Source organism: Pogonomyrmex barbatus, unplaced genomic scaffold, assembly GCF_055798465.1.
Source record: "Pogonomyrmex barbatus isolate J1 unplaced genomic scaffold, ASM5579846v1 scaffold2, whole genome shotgun sequence".
Taxonomy (NCBI): Eukaryota; Metazoa; Arthropoda; class Insecta; order Hymenoptera; family Formicidae; genus Pogonomyrmex; species Pogonomyrmex barbatus.
The window spans coordinates 17948449-17969299 of NW_028297116.1; the positions used below are offsets into that span (position 1 = coordinate 17948449).

The 20851-nt window shown below is 43.9% G+C and overlaps 1 protein-coding gene across 1 annotated transcript; it reads left to right on the forward strand.

The window, feature by feature from the left end:
* Positions 1 to 1042: 1042 nt before the first annotated feature.
* On the forward strand, positions 1043 to 20591 carry LOC105434243 (protein gooseberry-neuro). The gene is made up of 5 exons (XM_011649907.3): positions 1043 to 1389; positions 6245 to 6356; positions 18855 to 19051; positions 19496 to 19931; positions 20214 to 20591. Exons 1-5 carry the CDS (start codon positions 1087 to 1089, stop codon positions 20441 to 20443), a joined length of 1278 nt encoding a protein of 425 aa, XP_011648209.2. The 5' UTR covers positions 1043 to 1086; the 3' UTR covers positions 20444 to 20591.
* Positions 20592 to 20851: the final 260 nt, after the last annotated feature.

The window sequence follows — 20851 nt, forward strand, 5'->3', positions numbered from 1 at the left end:
TATTTATCTCATTAAGCAGTTTAAAACACTCAAGTCCATTCAAATATCCGATACAAAAATCACAGTTACAATAGAGTGGTAGTTTTTTTCTCCGCACACAGCGGGACGTACGGAACAGGAATCTGAAAAGATCCGATGTAAGCAGGTCATCGGACGCAGGTCGACGAAGAAAGCGACAATTACCGTCGTTAATATCAGATGAAAAAGCCAGTTCGGGTCCTCGGAAGATTCTCGGTTGATCCGAGAATTACGACGAGTGTTTCCGTCGACAATGAGATTCCGTCGTTCCGCGGGCGCGCGCGGTCAGACGATTATTATAATTACCCGTCTCTTTCTCTCTCTCTCTCTCTCTCTCTCTCTCTCTCTCTCTCTCTCTCTCTCCGCTCTGTGTACATCGAGCATCCGTAATGCGTAAACATAGTAATTACGCGTATGCGGCGCCGCGCGCGCATTTACCCGGGATGGCCTGATGATACGGGAGCTAATGTCACGTACGGTAGGGTGGCTAATTCGACTAACGATCCGACTTTATACTCGTTAGTCGCTGGAAACGGCCTGGTGCACGCCTCCTCGCGCGCATAACTTCTTCAATTTTACGGCTGTTAGCCGTGTTTTTGGTGTGCTCGCCATCCGACCGCGTGCTCGCCATCCTGTTATCTGATTGTTCATGTTTGCGCCCCGGTCCGATTCCGCCGCTAATTTCAAGCTCAATCACCGCAATTGCGTCTACGAAATCGCACACGAAGGCCGCTTTTCCCTCCGCCGTTTGTTACCCTTGTCGCGTGTTTTTCCGACGAGAACCATGTGCGATTATATTCTCGCAATTTTTGCCGAGGGAAATGAACATCCGTCTGTTTGGTATTTACGATTTCACCTGCGAGTTATAAAAATTTCCTTAACTTCTCATCATGTCGAAATATGCACTTTGAAATTTAAATAAATACAAATTTAGGATGTATTTTTCATTAAATCGATATATTTTTCATTAAATCTTTTAACGGCGTTTCTTTTATTCTTTATGATTGATAATACTCGCCTCTTGGATTCCATTAACTTTCCGGGCAATTTTTTGCAGGGCAAGGAAGGATGAATCAGCTAGGTGGGGTCTTCATTAACGGCCGACCTCTCCCTAATCACATCCGTCTGAAAATCGTAGAAATGGCCGCCGCGGGAGTCCGTCCTTGCGTGATATCTAGGCAGCTTCGCGTCTCGCACGGATGCGTCTCTAAGATTCTGAACCGATATCAGGAAACCGGATCCATCCGTCCAGGCGTAATCGGCGGCAGCAAACCACGAGTGGCCACGCCGGAAGTCGAGGCGAGAATCGAGGAGTTGAAGAGAGACAATCCGGGGATATTTTCTTGGGAGATCAGAGATAAACTTATGAAGGTGAGAGGAAAAAAATTTCAGACTATTCTTCTTAAATATTCCGAAACAAAATCTGGAGAAAAAGTAATTCTAATAATAAAACTTGAAAACGTATGAAGAAGAGAGGGACTGTACGAAAAAGAAAAGATATATAAAGTTACGATTATATGAAGATGAAGATAAAATAGCGATTTCAAGCTGCTGCTTCATTATTCCGGTCACGCGGACATTTTTCCGTCCGCGAGAACCCCGCGAGCCATCGGCTCGACCCCTTCGATCGAACGTGGTGGACGTTTTCTGCGCGCTTACTCGTGTCTCTATCTCTCTCGGGAATCATGCTCAATGGGGCTTTTTAATCTTGTGCACGAGGCGAGAGCGGCGGGGTACGTGAGCAGCCCGAGGCGACTCGCGTGTCCTTTAATACTTCACTGACCGCCGTCTACACCCACGCCTCATTGGCGTAACACCTCCGCTTCTCGATTTTCGAGTATGCAAATGTGCTTTTCCGTGGATAATCTCTTCCGCGTTATACCGTCCAATCCCGCCGCGTATCGTCCGACGATTTTCCGATAAAGAAGGAAAAAAAGGAAGAAAAAGAAAGAAACACCGTTCGTGCGGTACACGAGGGAGATATTACCGTGAAGACAGAGAAGATTAATTACCCACGCGACGTCAACGCCGAGTTTGAGAACATATTTAATTATGAGTTGCTATCGACGTAGGCGTCGTTAAATTGTGGAATGTAAGGAGAATATAAATATAGGAAACCGAATGTTTCTCGTCGGCAAAAAATTAAATTATTAGCAAGAATGATTTTTATTCTCTTGGTCCTCAATGTAAATTGTATTTCCCATCGTTTTTTCAACGAGAATATTTTGCGAAGAAGGTGATGAAAATAAAATAAAATGGTATCACCAAAAATTATAAGGAAATTAATTATTTAATCCAGCGATCTTATTCTGATTCATCCCCGAGACTCGTCTCGCTTTTATTTGCGATCGTGTCGATCGTCGGCGCGGTAGCACTATTCTCTCGAAACAACAAAAGGTATCGGATCTCGGGGCCCCGAATATCTCTACGTGTCTCCGCGATAAGATCGATGACGGTTCTCAAATCAAAACTGTGCGAAATTCCGACAGATCGGGGTATTTTGCCCTCCTTCGATGCTGAAACGCCTCCCTTGCCGAGGGCGATCTACTCGATAGAGAGATAAATCTTAAGCTCGAGAGAAGCATCGACCGCAAGAGCGACAATAAGGAGAAAATGTATCAATCTATGGGGGATGAATGTGTGTGCAAAAATATACATGAGAAAAGAAGGAGAGATTGTAAAAGAGCCACGCAAAAGAGAACGAGAGCGAAAGCGACCGCGAAAGAAAGCAAGACATGAATAAAACGAGAATAATGACGTGACAGAGAGAGAGAGAGAGAGAGAGAGAGAGAGAGAGAGAGAGAGAGAGAGAGAGAGAGAGAGAGAGAGAGAGAGAGAGAGGGGGGGGGGATACAGCATCTGCGAAAGAGAATGAAAGAGAGAAAGGAGTGTCGAGGTATACTAAAGGAGACAGGGAAAGAGAAATTAGGGGGACGCGAAGGCGAGAAAGCAAGAAAAGAGGACTTGCAAGAGCAAAGAAAGGCAAATGAGAGAAAGAGAGAGAGAGAGAGAGAGACGGAGAATGAGGACGAGAGAGAAACGATCGAAAACACCGTTTGAGAAAGGGGAGCGAACACGGACGGCGAACTACGGGAGGGCGAGACGATGAGAGGACGACCGAGAGAGCCGTCGTAGAAACGAGAAACGAGAAACGGTTTCGAGAACACGTACGCCGCTGCAGTCGTGGAGGCAGGCCGGTCGTGGCCGGCATTAATACGGCATTTAATGTTGGAAGGAGGCGTTCCTGAAGCCCCGAGGCCCTCAGGGCATCTCTCCTTCCTCGTCGCTCCCGTGGCCCAGCCGCCTTGTCGGGCGTATGGGCGTCTTTCTCTTTCCTGTCATCGCCCGGGACCCGACGCCTCAGCCACCACCGGCAGAAGGATCGTTATTGTTTCTGAGATCGGCGATCCGGCAGATAGCGATCGACACCGACGACCCCCTTTTCCCCCTTTCTTTTCTCTTTTTCTCCCCTCGTCTCTTTCCCTCTCTCTCTTTCGCTCCCTCAAATCGCCGCTCTCCACCCGTTCCTCCACCCGCTCCTCTCGTCCTCCCTTTTAAATCTTCGGCAAAGGCAAAAGGCAGGTTCTTTCACCTTGGCTCGCGGGATAATGCTCACTCGATCTTACCGCGCGCTTTCTTTATTTATCTCGTTCTCTTTAGCGAATCGCCCGTTCGGCACGCACTCGATCGCCGCCGTCTCTCGATCGCGCCGCCGATAACGCCGATCGGTATCGGCGCGTGCGTACGTGCGGAGATTTTCGCGGCTTCGCAGCAGGACGATGCCGGGTAGGTGTGGCGACCAAGTTTTCTTGATACCCGATACGGAATCACGGGGATATGAAGAAATCTCTGAAACACTATATGACCCGCATCTAATATCTCCCGCGATCTCAGTTCAATGGACTCGATCTGAATAACATATATCTTTGATCTTGATCGTGATATTGAAGTTATATATAACTCTGGTTTTTACATAAAAGAATGACAAATCAAGTTTTGAAATATCATAAATCTCAACGAAAGTGTAAGCGCGATTTTCCTTTCCCCGCTTATAAGATATATTTGTTTTTTCAATCATGTTTATATTATTATTTTTATTATAAACTTTTGCATGTACTGCATATATTTTTTATATCTAACGAAAGATATTCAGGTAAAAAAAAAAAAACCTGGATCTGGATGGTGTTACGAACATTGGATACCTTGTACTTGATTGCTATTGTACTCTCTCCCCTTTGTGCGGCATCCAACGGACAGCTCACTTTGCGGCGAACATCCATCAGCGAACGCCTTAGAATCGTTGGAACTACAATTATTACGATAAAGATAATGGCTCAACAAAGACTTCTTTGTAATTTTATGGACCTTTCGTTTCTTATAACGGTCACTTGCCAGTATTCCGCAAGAATTCCAAAACTACTGCAGTTACGGAAGCGAGACTGTCTTTCACGCTATCCAAATAACAGATTGCGCCATTGATTGTTTGCTGAATCATGAATGCTTCTCCTCTCCTCTCCTACAATAATTAAAAACTAACAATCGCAATTCATTCTCGAGCTTCCACAACACTCTAGGATACATGAAATTACCGCCGCGCTCTGAAAATGACAAATGTGGCAATAATCTAAGTAGTAATTTTAATTTTAAATCGTAATCCCGCTTACATTTTGCGATTTCGCATGTGTAATTAAATCGCTGTTACATCAAGCCATCCAAAGCGAATCTCGCTCGCGATAAATTCATCCCGAATTAATTTTGGAAGCTTAAATCAATTTTATTTTCTATTAATTTTATTTAATCCGTGAAATTCATGGCGGAGGATTTATAAACGTTTCCTCAAATGACCGATGAATCAGTTCTGTCGGAGATCCTTGGGACCGTCCGCGTCATTCGCATCGGCTACGCAAAAAAATCCCGACCGCGTTATTTTGCCGCGGAAAGGTGGCTTTCGTTTTCCACGATTTCCACGAAATGCGTTTTGTCGCCTCGATTCCGTGGGCCGTATTCCGCCGTGGCGGAACACGCGTGTAACGGCGCAACGGAGCGCACAATGTGTAATAACGTTGAATCTCTCTCTCTCTCAGCGGCGCAAAATGTGTATGCCGACACGAAAATAATCGCGCCAAATTGTAGTGCAGTAGCCTGCGGTTGCAAATGCCACACGCGGGTCGACGGTACCACGTAACTTCTACGACCGATCAATCCCCCCGTTTGCCGGTCTCTAGCCGGCGAACGGTCGATCGAGACGGAAACGTAGGGTGTTTTGCGTAAGCCTAGCAATCTCCCGGGAAATTGCGGACGTTTTTACGGCGGCTAGAATTAGCATGAAAACAAACGCGAGAAGGATCGTTTCGTTGTTATCACAATAATATTTTACAAACGTTATACCGTCTACAAAAATAACGTTTGATCTTCTTTTGGAACGGAACTTGGCATTTTATATAGATTTTTGGGTACTAAAAACAATCCAGTAATAAAAATAAATATGATCGTCATATTTGTATATTGTGTAAGAATTTAAAAATAATAAATTCTAAAATTTGCGAAAAAGTATGTGAAAACATGTAATTGTATGTAAAATAGCATGTAATATATTTTACTATATGTTTTGATGCATATATTGTTGTATAAGGTATATAATTATAACTAATTATGTGCACATAAAAAGTAAGGATTTAGATAAAATTAAGCACCTGAAAAACAAGATGATATTTAAATTTTCGGAATACTTATTCGTAATCTTCTCATCGGAATAGAAATATTTAAAATTATGTATTCTGTTATGTATAGTAAAGTATACAATAAAATTTGTAAATAAAGTATAATTAGATGCTTTTTTATACCGAATTATATAATATTTTATATGTTTTTAACTTGTTTTATTTTTTAAAATCCAGATGTGATATATAATTTGACGGTCAGATTCGTTTTTAGCATTCAAGAATTTATACAAAACTTAATTTTGTTCCAGGATTAGATCAAAAATTTATTTATAAATCTGTGTTATATATTTTATAATAATCTTTGCAAAAAATTATTGGTTTTACTAACATGGAATAATTTTACTTATCGAATAGTTTCATTCAATTTCTAATTTTACTTTTAAAAAGTGGTTAAAATTGAATTAATAAGGCTAACCATAAAGTGAATAATTTTAGTAAGACAGAAAAAAATTAAACCATAATTTGTTATATGTAGTATGTTAATAAGCTTGTTTTACATGCAGGAAGGTTTCTCAGATCCACCAAGCGTCAGCTCCATTAGCAGACTTCTTCGAGGTGGACGGCCAGGGGACGATGGGAAAAAGGATTACACTATCAATGGTATATTAGGTGGCGGTAAGTCAGAATTTCTCCACCTTGTTATATTCTCTTGCTAAATTTTACTAAAGAGGAATTACAAACGTATGATTTTTGCGAACGTATGATTTTCAATGAATTTTGGACGATAAGTCAAGGTCAACTCTCATCCAACCCGAATATCCTTTCGCTCAATCGTTCGCCGCTCGCGAAAGACAAAACGAGTAAGAAGAAAAAAAAACGCACGAAAGCAGCGTAAAGTTCCCATCGGACAGTCGAAGGGTTAATTACCCTTTTAGGCTGTCAGCGGCGAGAAAGAATCCCGCGCAGCGGGCCCAATAGCAAAGGCTGCGTCGGCGCGATATCGCGCGAGAAATATGGAACGCAGGAGGAAGACAAGAAAAAATAAAAAGGAGAGACGCGCGATCCATCGTCTTGAGGGGCATCAAGAGCTTTTAACCTCCGCCAGTCCTCGTGGACCCAGTTTGACGTACGCGGGCGTATATATATATCGGGGCCTTAAGCGCCTCCGCTGCTCGCCCTCGCTGTTAGGGACCAAGTTAGTCCGAACGAGTCGGCAGACTGGCGGGATTTAATCTCCGGTGGGCGTGAGCAGGATTAGCCAGGTTGGCCACATGTCCGACAAACGGATTACAGAAGTGTCAATATCTTACGGGACGCGGGTATCTTACGGGTTATCCCGCGCCTTTCGTCTCGTGCGTCTCTCATCGTCTTCCTCCTTCTGAGATTTTCGTAACGCGGTCTCACCTCGAGAGATGCGTGCCCGTTTGAAGGCAACCTTCCGCAATGCCTCTGAATACGCAAGAAATCCGGTAATCCCTTTTAGCTACAAACTCTTCGACGAAATTGAATTGAGCGAATCTTTATTATTCTTTATAGAAATATTTTGCTAGATTTCCTTATTCCTTAAGAGGATACAGAATATAAAAATAATTTTATTAGTTACTTTGTAATTCGCAGAAATAAATGGACATATAAATCTCTAAAGTATAACTGATAAATATATATCGTCTTTACTTAAAACTGTAAAACTGATGGAGGAATTTATCTTATTTCATATCTATCAAGTCATGTTGCTCGTAACATAGAAAATAATATAGAGGAAATATAAAGTAATACAGAGATAAGGATTAATTAATATTGAAAGCATGCAAGTATGAGTCATATCAAATCTTTAAAGTGTAATGGTAACATTTCCTTATAGATACTACAAATTATTGCAAGTTATAAATAAACTTATTAGATCGCGTGATTTTAATCGTAAATACCTGCCATTTGATTCTTCTTGATTCTGATCTCCATCTCGCTTTGATTCCTAAGCCGCGGGCGCACACGATCGGCTAGATATTCCAAACGCGAAGCGGGAATCTGTTTTCGTGATTGATACAGGTAGACACGGAGGAATTAGCGGTACAGGTGTCCCAAAGTCTTAAGAAGTCAGGCCGGCGAGGATGCTGCCGGGGTCGAGAAAAGATCCTTCGATCGCGGACCGTCGAGAATGTGAAGAAAGAGTCGAGAGCCAAGAGGCAAGAGCGGGCCTCAAGGCCCAGGGGCTCCGCGAGGATCCCGCGGAGATCAAACGGGCCGCCTGCCACACGTCGACAGCGGTGCTCATTCGCGGCTCCCCGCCGTCCCTGCGACGTTTCTTTAATCAGTCTAATCGAGCAAATTGGTCCTACTTACGTTGCGCGCGTATCATTTCACGCGATATTTCGCGCGAAGTATAATCGTTTCACCGCGACACACTTCGGACCGTCACGCGAGGCTGGACCGGGGCCGAAACGAAGCGGAAGAATACGGAACGGCGGTAAAAATATCGCGCGGCCATAAATAATGACCAGAAGCACTCGATAAATTTTGAAAAATAATAATTAACGTCTCTCGAATCAGGGCGCGAATTTTACCGGTAAGAAGGCGCTCTTTGAGGAAACTGCGCTGGCCGCGCGCCGGGCAAACCGCGAAAACCGTCAATTACAGATGCGTATCGCTTTCGGCACGGTTAATTACGCCCATCTCGCGATATGTAACTGCCGCACGCGCTTCATAATTTTTCCCCAAAATTACGACGATAGAAATCTCGTCCGCGCTCGCCCGCCCTCGTCCTCGTCCTTGCTGAACTCGCGCAAAAATGAATAATTATTTAACGAGCGGGTACGCATTCGATCCCATTCACGCCGCCGTTTATTCGTCATTAACCGTTTTCGCGGTCAGTAAAATTGATTAACGCCGATCGGCCGAATTAAAGTGTCGGCGATGCAATTTATCCACGCCGCGCCGGGTCCCAATTCACTCATGCGAATTTCGAGACAAAAGCGGCATCGTCTTTCACACACCAGTGAATATAAATAGACGCTGAAACACATGCGGCCTTTACAACTTCCTGCCATTAATATCAAACGGAGAAGAAGTATTTAAAATGCTATTAGAATATTACGAATACCATTATAAAACAGACATTTTCCATGAAGAGTAAAATATTAAAACTAACGATAAGGAAAATTCATAAATAAATTTGTATAAAAAAAAAAAAAAAACATGGCCGGAGGGAGGCGATTGAAATTTTTATACGCAACGATTACCAGCGAATTACCGAGATTCATATCCAAGCTCGATTCAATAAAAATATAAAAATCTGCAACAGTCAAATTTCTACTCACTTTTATTTTGCGAGTGGTGACACGACTTTTACCTGAGTGAGTCTGATGAATGCCGATTAATTCGAACTACCTGCGACTCGATCTGCTCCCGATTTGCTCCGATTTATCTCATCCCGCTTTCCAGATAAGGGCCGAATTGCGCCCGGCGCCGCCGTGCGGTTGAATAACTTACAGGCGCGCGGAATAGGGAGCAAGGGGGCAATCGTGATAGGGAGCACCTCTGGACGGATATACTCGTAGTATGGCGGAGGTGTCGGTCGGGGTATAGGTGTCGGCAGGCAAGCAGGAATGACACGTAGCCTGTGGCTTTCTTATTCCTTCTTATTCCGTTCCTTTGGCCTCGGCCGCCGACGAGGGATTAGCCTAATGGGTCCTGCCCACCCCCCTGCACCATCCCTCCTCTCTGCCCTCATCGCGCTGCACCGACACACGTGTATAATATATATATATATATATATATCTGTCCTGATTCTTCTCTCGCGCCAGCCCTCTCTTTCTCTCTCTGTTCTCTCTCTCTCTCTCTCTCTCTCTCTCTCTCTCTCTCTCTCTCTCTCTCTCATCTCGTCTGAGATCGGATCGGGAGAGTATCCGCGCGATGAACAACGCCGCTAAGTGATTCACAATCAGGTTTATTGATTGTATCGACGATCGTCGATCGTTCTCATCGGGAACGCGCCGCCGACGCTCACGGGATACTGTTTTTAATGTTTAAGCACACCTCGGCGCACACCGCGCCGAGAGGGATCCCCTTTCTTAAACACGCTGCCGACCCGCTTGCATGAGTCGCAATCAAATTTGCAGATTACATCGCTCCGTCCCGACGTCCACATTGTTCGGCCGTCGCGAGTTGCTTCAGCGCGCTATTATCAAACCGCGCGCGAAGAGTCAATAAGATCTCTCGAAACCGCGATAATATCGGGATCCTCAGTATGCTAAAAACGGTGATTTGCATGTTGTATTGGCGTTACCTCGCGTACTTTACTCGTGCATCGAAATGGAATCGATCATATCGACGATCAAAAAGTGAATTTACCGTCCGTAGAACGGCATCAAAACTTCGACTGTCAATTGTGAAACTTTCGTGTGTTTCTCGCAGAGTTTGAATTCCACGACGCGTTATTTTATTGGAGAGTAGTAAATGATTTAATTATTCGCTACGTTGCATCGATCTATAGAAAAAAAAGATAATCTTTACAAAAAAAAAAAAAAAGAAAAAAGAAACGAAATTGATTGTAACATCTTTCTGATTTATTTGCGACTTCCTCGCTTTATCAACGTCATGTCGGACGTGATACTTTGTTGCTCCTCGCTTCGTAATCCGTATCTCAGAAGAGAGAGAGAGAGAGAGAGAGAGAGAGAGAGAGAGAGAGAGAGAGAGAGAGAGAGATCGCGAAACATCGCGATTCGAGAGTCGACACATCGACGCGATGAGGAATGCGAGAGAAGTCAGTGAGCGATTACACGGGCGCGAGAAAAAGGACACAAGGACACGCGAAAGGGAGCAAAGGGCTGGACATCGGGGCTGATATCAAAGCGTGTATCTAATGCGCCGCACGAATCGAGCCGCAGGCCGCAGAATCGTGGACACGATCCTTGTCACGCGAGCGTATAATCCTCCAAGAGCGATGTACATACATATCGTACGACGTGTGTCTTTACGGACGTGCGGCTTTACCCTCGGATTGAATTAAGAAGCAGACCGGAATTTATGCGGGATAATCCTCTCGGATTGATTGATAATTACTTTTATTCTTACGTTTTACTCCGTACATCTTTTTCGAAGAAATCCGCAGGCGAGTCCGAGTATTATATAATTTTGACTTACAATTTAGAAGATATATATTTTTATCTGAAGCTATTATATTATTTTTATATGTATTTTTTTATATTTATCATTTTTGTGTAACTTTATATATTTTACGATCTTCTGTAAAAAAAAGCATTTTTAAGTATCGAATAGATTTTTTTGTTTTAATTAGTTATTTAAAACAAAATGCGATTGCAACGAGGTATGAAGTGCATAGATGCAAACTTAACGACTACATTGTTGCTTTAATTTCCCGCATCGCCTCCGTCATTTCTTCCTTGAGCCACCTCACTCTTCGTTTCCAGCCTCGGCTAGCGAGTCGTCGTAGTCTTCTCTTTCATTAAGCCGCGATTTAATCGGGCGCACTTTAAGAGTCGAGACTCGCGCGCATGTTACGGAAAAATGCTAATTATACAGCAACATCGCTCGAGGACGATCAATCGATCGTTCTATAAAGGCACTTTGTACTTGAATATTTTTGCGAACGTACACTTGCGATACACGTTCACAACTCGTAAGAAAATATCTTTAATGTTAGAATAATTATTACTATCGTAAAGATGACGGCGAAATAAAAGTTTGCAAATGCATGCAAACCATCGAAATCATCGAGACGTATCTATATAGTATCTTGAATGTAATATTCTCAAGAAATAAAGAGCCAGATCATTTGAAATCTTCAATGGCACAGCAATTTAGCAGTGAAAAAATGCTGGAATACCGTCGCATACTTTTGACAGAATGCATTCAATATTCGATTTTCTAACAAATCTGCAAGCTGTCGATATTGAAACAAAAATGTCGGCGGTGCGTTTGTTCTTTTCTACAGAGACCACCAGAAATGCGGTTTCAAAATAATGAGCGCGGGAGCTCGTTTCATCTCGAGGCATAGTTAACTACCTCGTAATTTTAGTGGCCTGGTCAATGGTCAGGTCAAAACTGACCACGATGCTGTCAACGTTCACTCGAGACCTATGTGTTAAGGACTCGGAAAAATTCTCTCTCTCTCTCTCTCTCTCTCTCTCTCTCTCTCTCTCTCTCTCTCATTCAAGTTCATCCTCGTCGAGATATAATAAGTATATTTAAAAAAAATCTCGTGATCGGTTATCTATACGCGAGACGTCTATGAATTCTTTATTTTGATCTTGACGAATACATAATAATTCTCAGAGTCATAATCGAGAGGCGATTGTTTGTGGAGAATGGAACGGGACTTCGACAAATAAAAGAAAACTCTGCACCGTCATCTCACAACTGCCCTTACACGGACCACCAACGACGACGTCGGCGAGAGATCGTGCTTCAGAGAGTACCTAACACAGGCTAATTGTAGCGGCCCGTCGTTGTCCGACGAAAGCTGTTGTCGAGATCGGTCCACCAACCCTCGCACCGACTACCGATCTGAAAAACCCTCTTCCTCCCTTACGCTCTCATACGCGCGGACATATATACATGGGCGTTGACAGGAAGACAGACCGTGGCTCATGGATGTCAACTGCTCCGTAGGCTCATTGTTGGCGTTTTGAGGACATTTGTTACCATTTAGGGGGACCTCACACATGCATCTCGGGGACCCCCATGAGCGGCGGGAGTGGGAAGGTGGTGCCGAGAGAGGATTCAGGACTAGATTTATAACCTACGGAGGTGCGGCACCTTTTCCGCCATTCAGCGGCCGATTCGACACGCGGAAAGCAAAAGGGAGGGCGCAGGAAAGCGGCGGCGATCTACGCGCGAACGGATGCTGCTTACGACCCCGGTAACCGTTGCCGCGATCTTTACGCGCAGGCTCCACCCCCCGTTTTAAAAGGACGTCAAGCCCACCGAATGTGTGTATTATACCTTCGAATGTCCTAATGCAAGAGTGTCCTGATATTCGACCTCGTATCCCCTCTGTCTCGATCGCCGCGCTCGCGGCATGGGAAGATCACACGCGCCTCGATCGAACATACGATGATCGAAGAAACGGATTTCTTTAACGCTGGACACCGCGCCGTAGAAGGCCCGAGTCCCGATTGTACTACACCGACGGACCGTATTACCGTATAAGAACCGTACAAAAGCGTTTCTGAAGCCAAATGCCACCTTAGCCTTCGCCGCTATTAACAATAACGGCGCGAGTAGTTTCCCCGTATTTACGGTAATCTCGCTTCGCGATCAACGTGTTAATCGTGCAAAATGACTCGCGTACACGCGGAACGGCATTACGTCGAACGGAGCGCGCGTACACGCGCGCGCGATCGACGACGGGGCGACAGGACGCGCGCGTACGAGCGCAACGCACACGCAGCGGGGATGCTGACCGGCACATTTCTGGATGACGTAGCTACGAATGAGATATTTGCTCTCGACACCGCAGGACCGCCCCCTCCCTTCCCCTCCTCCCCTCCCTCTCCCTGTAATTGATTACACGCGTCTTTTCACGCGATCTATTCACGGCCCGATCGGCCGCTTTTCATCCTCGTGAGGCCCGATATTGATTGTGCCTATCAACAGAGCCAACGCGAGCCCGGGCGCGGGCCCGAGGCGCGAGCGCGCACCAAGGGACAAGATCACTTGGAAGTGAAGCTAGTAACTCACCCGTCGTCGATGCACAACGCGCCTGTCGACAGCGCCGGCTCCCGCCGGGTCTTACATCATCGCTGAAACGAGGGACGGGTGACCGACGGGACGACGAAATGTTACGAGTAAAACACGCACGGATATCTTCGCTTTTGCTCGAAGAGAATAATTCATAACCCGACGAAATGCAACTCTGGGCGGCTCGTCATCGGCGGCGGCGGCGGCGGCGGCGGCGGCGGATTCTCATGTCAAAAGAGCTCGGGGACGATGCGAGACGACGTGCGGCCGATCGCTTCGAATGGTGTCCAACTTGGGTGATAATCACGCAATCACATGGACAGGTCGATTTAATTGCACACCCGGGATAATTGACATTTTCAGGCGCCGATGAGCGCGCTAAAAGAACGACCGCGCGCGCGATAAAACAATGGCGTGGGCCGGGGCGATAATCTATAAAGCGTTTCATCGAGTGCCCGCCTCCCTGTCCCGACGACGAAGAGCGCATTCGTTCTCTCATTACAAGTCCGACATATGGGCACCTAAACGATCGCACGCATATACATACACGCGCACATAATACTCGATCTTTCTGCCTCCCGCTCGCGCTCTCGGGCAGCCACTTTTTTTTCCCCTTTCTTCCGGTCGGTAGGAACGGGACGAGGAGAACCGGACGAAGATCCCGAGGATCGAAGGGAGACGAGTAGAGCCCTCTGAGAGGACCGCCGATGTCAGAGGCCGCGCAAAGGAATGCTGACTCGCCGAACACCGCCGCCCTACCTCTCGAACGTCCCCTCGGCGCGAGGAACACACCTGGCCGCGCTCTGTGCCACCCCCGTCTCGCCGACGCCGCGGGAAAAAGGCCGAACGAGCCAATAATGATAATTGATAATTAGTCGTACCTGTTTCCACCAGGTAAATGCGAACCTGGCAACGGAGGAACTAATACTTGAATGGAAAGAGCGGAAGATGGGAAGCATCGAGAAAAATATAATTGATTAAGTGTGATACTCCCCCTCTCTCCAATTTTTTTCCTTTATAATTCTAAAGATGTAACAGCTACAACAATGTAAATCTTTGTAAAATCATACTTTAACTTGTCGAGATAACAGACTTATTATCATTAATTAAAAATGAAAATGAATGAAATTTTAATGAAGATATTGTATGATTTAAGAAATTTTTTTTTTTAGAGCTTCTGAAAAACTCACTTAATTTTGTAATGCTAATTTTTTTCACAGGACAAAATGTTGTTTCGTATAGAAATTGGTATTTGATTATTGGAAAAATATGTGATTTTAAACAGACCATTTACGCGTCAAGAACAATGCAGAGAATTTGACGAAAATACCAAGACCTTCTCAGGTCTACCTACATATGTAAAGTAACCTGTTCGTGCTTCGATTGTAATTGTCCTCAATATCGTTTGTGATACCCGTGGCTCGCTCTCTCACCTTCGTCTCTTGAAAAGAGTACGAGATCCTCGGTGCATTTTAATCGTATGGTACCTACGCGTCTTCTGGAAAGGTGAGATAAAGGTGGTTAGATGAAGTGACCTTTTTCCGGCGACCGTCAAACGGCGGAGGATCCTTCGACGGGGGATCTCCTTTGGCGGCATCTTTGGCGGCTCGTTCACGTTCCTCGTATGACAAACGGAAGAATGGTAGAATAGCTCGGAGACAAGTTGCATCTACAGACAGTAAAGGTGGCGGAACCCAGGTTTAAATTCCTGTCACCGGCCTCGTTGCCGTCATAGTCAGGAAGAAGGGAGTGAAGGGAACGATGGTGGATGTCGAAAGATATCCATCGTTTTTTTTTCATAACGCACCTGAAGACACGCGCGATGACTGCCGAGCACCGCGTTGCAATGAGCCTCCTAATGACTCTCCTTCCGCACTACTTGTTGTGCACGTTGAAAGTTTGAGTCTGCTTGTACTCCAGAATTGTACTCGCACGCATCGATGCCATTCTGGAAAGCAAGAAAGATAAAACTCTAAAAAAAAAGGAAACTTCACACGTATTTGGTTAAATCTGTCAATTTTTTTTAATTTTCTCTCGCAAAATGAGCGCGATATTCGATCTATTCTCGGCACTCGGAGCTGTATCTGAAATGACGATCTTCCGTGTACACGGAAATAAGAGGCGGCTTAAGGAACATGTTTAAAACATCATTAGAGGAGCATTCATCGAAAAAAGTTATTCCGCCTAATCAATGCTGCCGTGCGAAATCCCGATGCCGAAAAGCGTCGCGCCTTTTGTCTACTTTTGCTGAAAACCTCCGGGTATTATTTAAGTTTGACTAGATGCCGGCGTTTCTGTCCGCCTCGATGTGCGCAGGGGCCACGTTACGCTTTGACAAATGTAATGCCGCACAATAAACAGAATGGCCTCGAGCTCAAAGGACGGCCGCTGAGAATTCTTGTACACTCGAAAGCCGCGATCCCGCCGCCGTTAGCTTCATTCCCCGCCGAGCGAGGTGAAAACCGCAAGAAAAGAGAGTATCGTTTATTGTCCGCCGGCAAGATTCCGGCAGGTTCTACTGTACGCGGCGAAAATAGCAGGTCCTTCGAGAAAATACCGATCTCGTTTTACGCAAATCTTATTCCCAAGATAAAACGCCTCTCGATCTGGTTACGACGTAGCTCATTTAACAGCTCGGTTGTGTTTTCCTTTCGATTTACATTTCGCTCTAAAATAAAAAAGAGACTTTGCACGTATTTGTTTAAATCTGTCAAATCGATATATCCGCTTTAATCTTGCGGCTTAATAAAATCCTTCAAGAAAATTAATTATCGAATCTTTCTAGAACTTGGGCTGTTGTGAATGAATTTCAGGCTTTGCATCGTGATCATCGTAATATATAATAATCCACGGACTTCAGCGATTTTCTCTTTCTTCCTGGGCCTCCAGATGCCTCTAAGGGAAGAGACCTCGGGCGACCTCAATTGAAGGTTAGCTCGTAAAACGCGGATCGCGAGCGAAAAAATCGGCCGAACGGCCGGCCACGAACCGGCGTAAGAAATAGAATTACTGTCGCCGCCGTTTAATTCCGCATCGCGGAATCGGCGATAGCACGATGGCGCAGGTAGGCAAATAAAAGAGCGAGCTAATCCCCGTTCGTTCTGCCAGGGTGGATTGTCGGACGTCACAACAAACCACTCGATCCTCGAACGTCGACGTGTGCTCCCGTGGATACGTTCGACCGAGCGATAAAACCGAGCACGAGGTTCAATATTATTTCAAAACAGATTGAGCGCGGATTCAAGCTCAAAACGGCAGGGAAAGCACGACGTTGTCGACTTCAATCGGGACAATGGTCCGCGAGAATGCTCGATTGAACGACAATGGGACAATGGGCGAGGGAATCGACTTAAGGGTAAATATTTGGTGAGGGTAGTCTGGTCAGTTTCTACCGATTGTTTCCCCTCGCCAAGTACGTATTTTTTTCTCTCGTTTACTAGACGAACAGACGCACGCGAGCTGCTGATTCTCTCAGCCAAATAGTTATCAATAGCACGGGGATAGCAGCGCATCGTATAGAAATGTTTTCGGAATAAAGTGTTGAATGCACGGATATTGCAAGGTTCGCAAGATCCTTCCCAAGAAGGGAGGATTTAACGTATCGAACGGTTGAGCAACAATGAAACATGACCTTATTGTTCACATGACTGTTGTTGAGATCAGCAAAATGGAATCATGAATAGAAAATAAGATTCAAAAAATGAGAATTAGCTTTAATAAGATGATTGGAAAATTGGTGGAAAATTGTATTCAAATTTCGTGAAGAATAAATGAATTTTCCAGAAGAAATTATCCATCTCTTTTGATTAATGTATATTTAATAATAAAAAGTTTTCTTGAAAATAAAGATAAAAAAAATAAAATGTATTTGCAAAGTTTATTTACTAAACTGTTAATTATCTTAAATGATACTCTATAAAATTTTTGTAGTGATTGATGGAAGAACTTTCATAAAGGATATCGGAGGCCATTATTATATCGTCGACGATAAACTCTGGCAGGAGCAACCGGCTCCCGCTGAAAAAAATGATGGTCGATCATAAAACGTATCAAAACTATGAAAACGAGGCAAGATGGCGGTGGTAACCATTGCTTGCCTTTTACGAGGACTTTATGGATGCTTTAATGACTACGGTATATGTAGTACACAAAATGCATGCAGAACTACATGCGAACGTATGTAGAACGCATAAAACTGTTTCGTGCAAGCAGATAGATTGAATGGACTTTAAACCAGAGCGTCAGAAATTTTCTTCATGTTACGTTTACTTACACTGACATATAAAGTTGACGGATAAACATAGATTTTTCGATTCATTCTGATCGATTTAATTAGCGAGGAAAAATATGTATGAAATAAAATAACTGAATAAATAATTATTTACCATACTTTTACAATTAATTAATTCATATGACAAATTCGAGAATAAATTCGTGACGGTATATTTGAATCTTTTTCTGAAATATTAGGTGAAAACGTCTTGAATTCAATCACAAGAAACAATTAAGCCATAGGAAGTACGATGACTGCGCGGAATAGCCGTCGCATCATCGGATACGCGTATTATACAAATGATGATCATCGTCTCATCAATAGCCCATTCAGAGAAAGAGGCGAGTTCATCGGCGATGCAACGGCGAATCGAGTGACAGGGCGGCTCTTTCGACGATTTATCGATTAACAATGACGGCCGTTTTAACACCAATTAATAATCACCACGAAATTTGAAGAATTGTCGTTTTGATATCGCGAATATTTTCATCGCCGTAAACAGTCTAATTTGCCAATCGTTTATGAAAGTTGACTTTGTACATTGTCGCTAATTCACATTTTCACAAACAGATTAGATAACAAATTTCTATAAAGCTAGAAAAATTGGAAGACTAATCTAAAGATAGGAATTAAACTAGGAAATTCCTCATTTTAAGAAAAAATATCATTACTAAAAGGAAAGAAGATTTAGTTTTAGATTTAGTTTTGGTTGCTCTATTTCAAGTTCGTTATAAATACACATAATTGTAATAACATAAGCAATTATTTTAAATTTATATACAATTTAAAAGTAGAAAAATTATTAGCATTAAAAATCTCGCCTTACCGAGTATTATTGGTATTCTATTCTTGTATTGAAAAAATGCCGATTCTCGAATTTTTACAACAATAATTAACATTAAAAATGAATGTTCGTGGAATATGTAATAACACGATATATTAAGAACACATATATTATATGTCCTGGATGTGATTTCTTAAATATATAACTCGTGCTAACATTCTTGTTTAACGGCAAAGTTAACCCAACAGTACAAACAACAGTTGCATTCAAGAGATAGTTATTCCACGATCTCAAGACTCCTCTAATTAATGTAAAAGACTTCCAGATAAGTCATTTGTGATAATATGAACAGACCTCAATGATTTTTCTCCGAATTTCTCGAATATGGCAGTGATTGCAGCGCTTTTACGGCTCTCAGGTCGCTGCGGTGACGATTCCGACACGGAAAGCGAGCCGGGCATTCCACTAAAGCGAAAGCAGCGCAGAAGCAGAACAACGTTTACCGGCGAACAACTCGAACAGTTGGAAGCTGCGTTCCAACGAGCCCAATATCCAGACGTTTATGCCAGGGAAGAATTGGCTCAGAGAACTGGATTGACGGAAGCGAGGATTCAGGTAAACATCTTATCAATTATGACATTATGTTACGTAACATATATCACAACTCATATTTCATCAACATCATGTGTCACAACTTCGTATTTCAAGAAAATCTCTAATATTTTTTTCTACTTTAATTGTTGTTAAATATCATTAAAAAAAAAAACCGTACTTTATTGATGAAAAATTATTTTGTTTTAAGACCGAGCCCAGATTGTGTGAGTTATTTATGTAACGCCGGTCACATGATTCACGCGTGAGCTTGAAAAGAATGAAGGAAAGAATGGTCGATAGAAATTCGAGGAAGCGATAAAAGTCGGGATATTGTTCGCGCCGTACCGCGCGTTGCGCGCTGTCGGAGTAAAACGTTAATGCCTTTATCGCGATTACCGTCAAATCGCGACCCTATCGCGCGAGGTGGTGCATCGGCGAGTCAAGTGTCATGCGCGCCGATTTCAGGTGTGGTTCAGCAATCGCAGGGCGCGACTTCGCAAGCACACCGGCAGCATAGCGCACTCGGTGGCGAATCTGCCATTGACGCCCTGCCAATACGCCGCGGCCGGCCACGAGCTCGTGCAGATACCGCAGGTGCCGCAGATGCCGGGCGGAATACCGCAGGTACCCACGACCTTGCATCACAGCCCGACGACGCTGCACCAGGCCGCGCCCGGCGGCGTTCACCAGGTCCCCGGCAGCACCGCCGTCGCTCAAATGGCGAGCACGATGGCCCAGGTGCCCACGACGATGAGCGGCGCCCTTCAGGGACACGCGGTCGCCATTTCCGGTCATATCGGGTCGCTTCCGGCGCACGCGGCCTCCGTGCAACTCGCGCAGGTATCGACGATGCAACCACCCGCCGCGCACGGCGCGCCGACGTCACTCTCGCACAATGCCGGTGAGTGTCTCGTAACATCTGTGATCCTTCGGGATTTTTTGGGAAAAGTTTTGAAAGGCCACACTGGAGAGATGCCTTCGACGTTTGAAATATATCTCTGAGATCCATAAATCATCGTAAACTGACATGTACTGATAACTGTGAAGCTGCGAATTTGAAATCTGGAATATCGAAGTGTTGTAACGTAATGAGCGTATAAGTCAAAATTTTACGTGTCCGAGATTTTATTGATGAGCTCGAAGATCTGTATCTCTAGGATTTATATTTGTCTTCGATCTTTAGGTAACAGCGATTGGTCCAGGACGCAACTTGGCTGGGGACAATTCAATCATTTCCAGAGCGGCGAGTACAATTCGGGTCACACTGGCAGTCATCAGCACACGAGTTCTCAAAGTACTCAGTCTTCCAACACTCCACATACGGGAACAACGCCAGATTGGTATGATCAAGGCTACGATTACGCTCAACACGCTCAGCTTAATTATCATCGCAGTGTAGGTGGAATATTTTAGCCGATCAGTACATAAATTAGCGTTGCACATATTGTACATAGATTAGCTGCACATGATGCGCTAAGAGAGAACAAGCATATTTCTATTGTATATAATTATTAAATTCTGTATAAATATAATTCTGTATATAAATTCTTTATTTAATCTACATCTCTTATGTGGCATTTTTTATCCCTTCCCTTAAAATGCTAATATGAAATCTAATTTCAGTAACTTATGAGATAATTTGTTGTACTAATAACAATAAAACAATAATAATTATTAAAGTTATATTAAAATATAATTTTACAAATACTACCATTTACAAAATCTTTGTTTTATTATTAAAATTTACAATTAACACATAACATTAAAATGAAGTTACATGCAAAAAAGAAACACATAATAAATAAAATTATAAAAATACAT

Coding starts and splice junctions, on each gene's coding strand:
- LOC105434243 (XM_011649907.3), top strand. CDS start 1,087: ATGAATCAGCTAGGTGGGGTCTTCATTAACGGCCGACCTCTCCCTAAT. Junction 1,390..6,244: donor TCAGAGATAAACTTATGAAG/GTGAGAGGAAAA, acceptor TTTTACATGCAG/GAAGGTTTCTCAGATCCACC. Junction 19,932..20,213: donor GTCACTCTCGCACAATGCCG/GTGAGTGTCTCG, acceptor TTCGATCTTTAG/GTAACAGCGATTGGTCCAGG.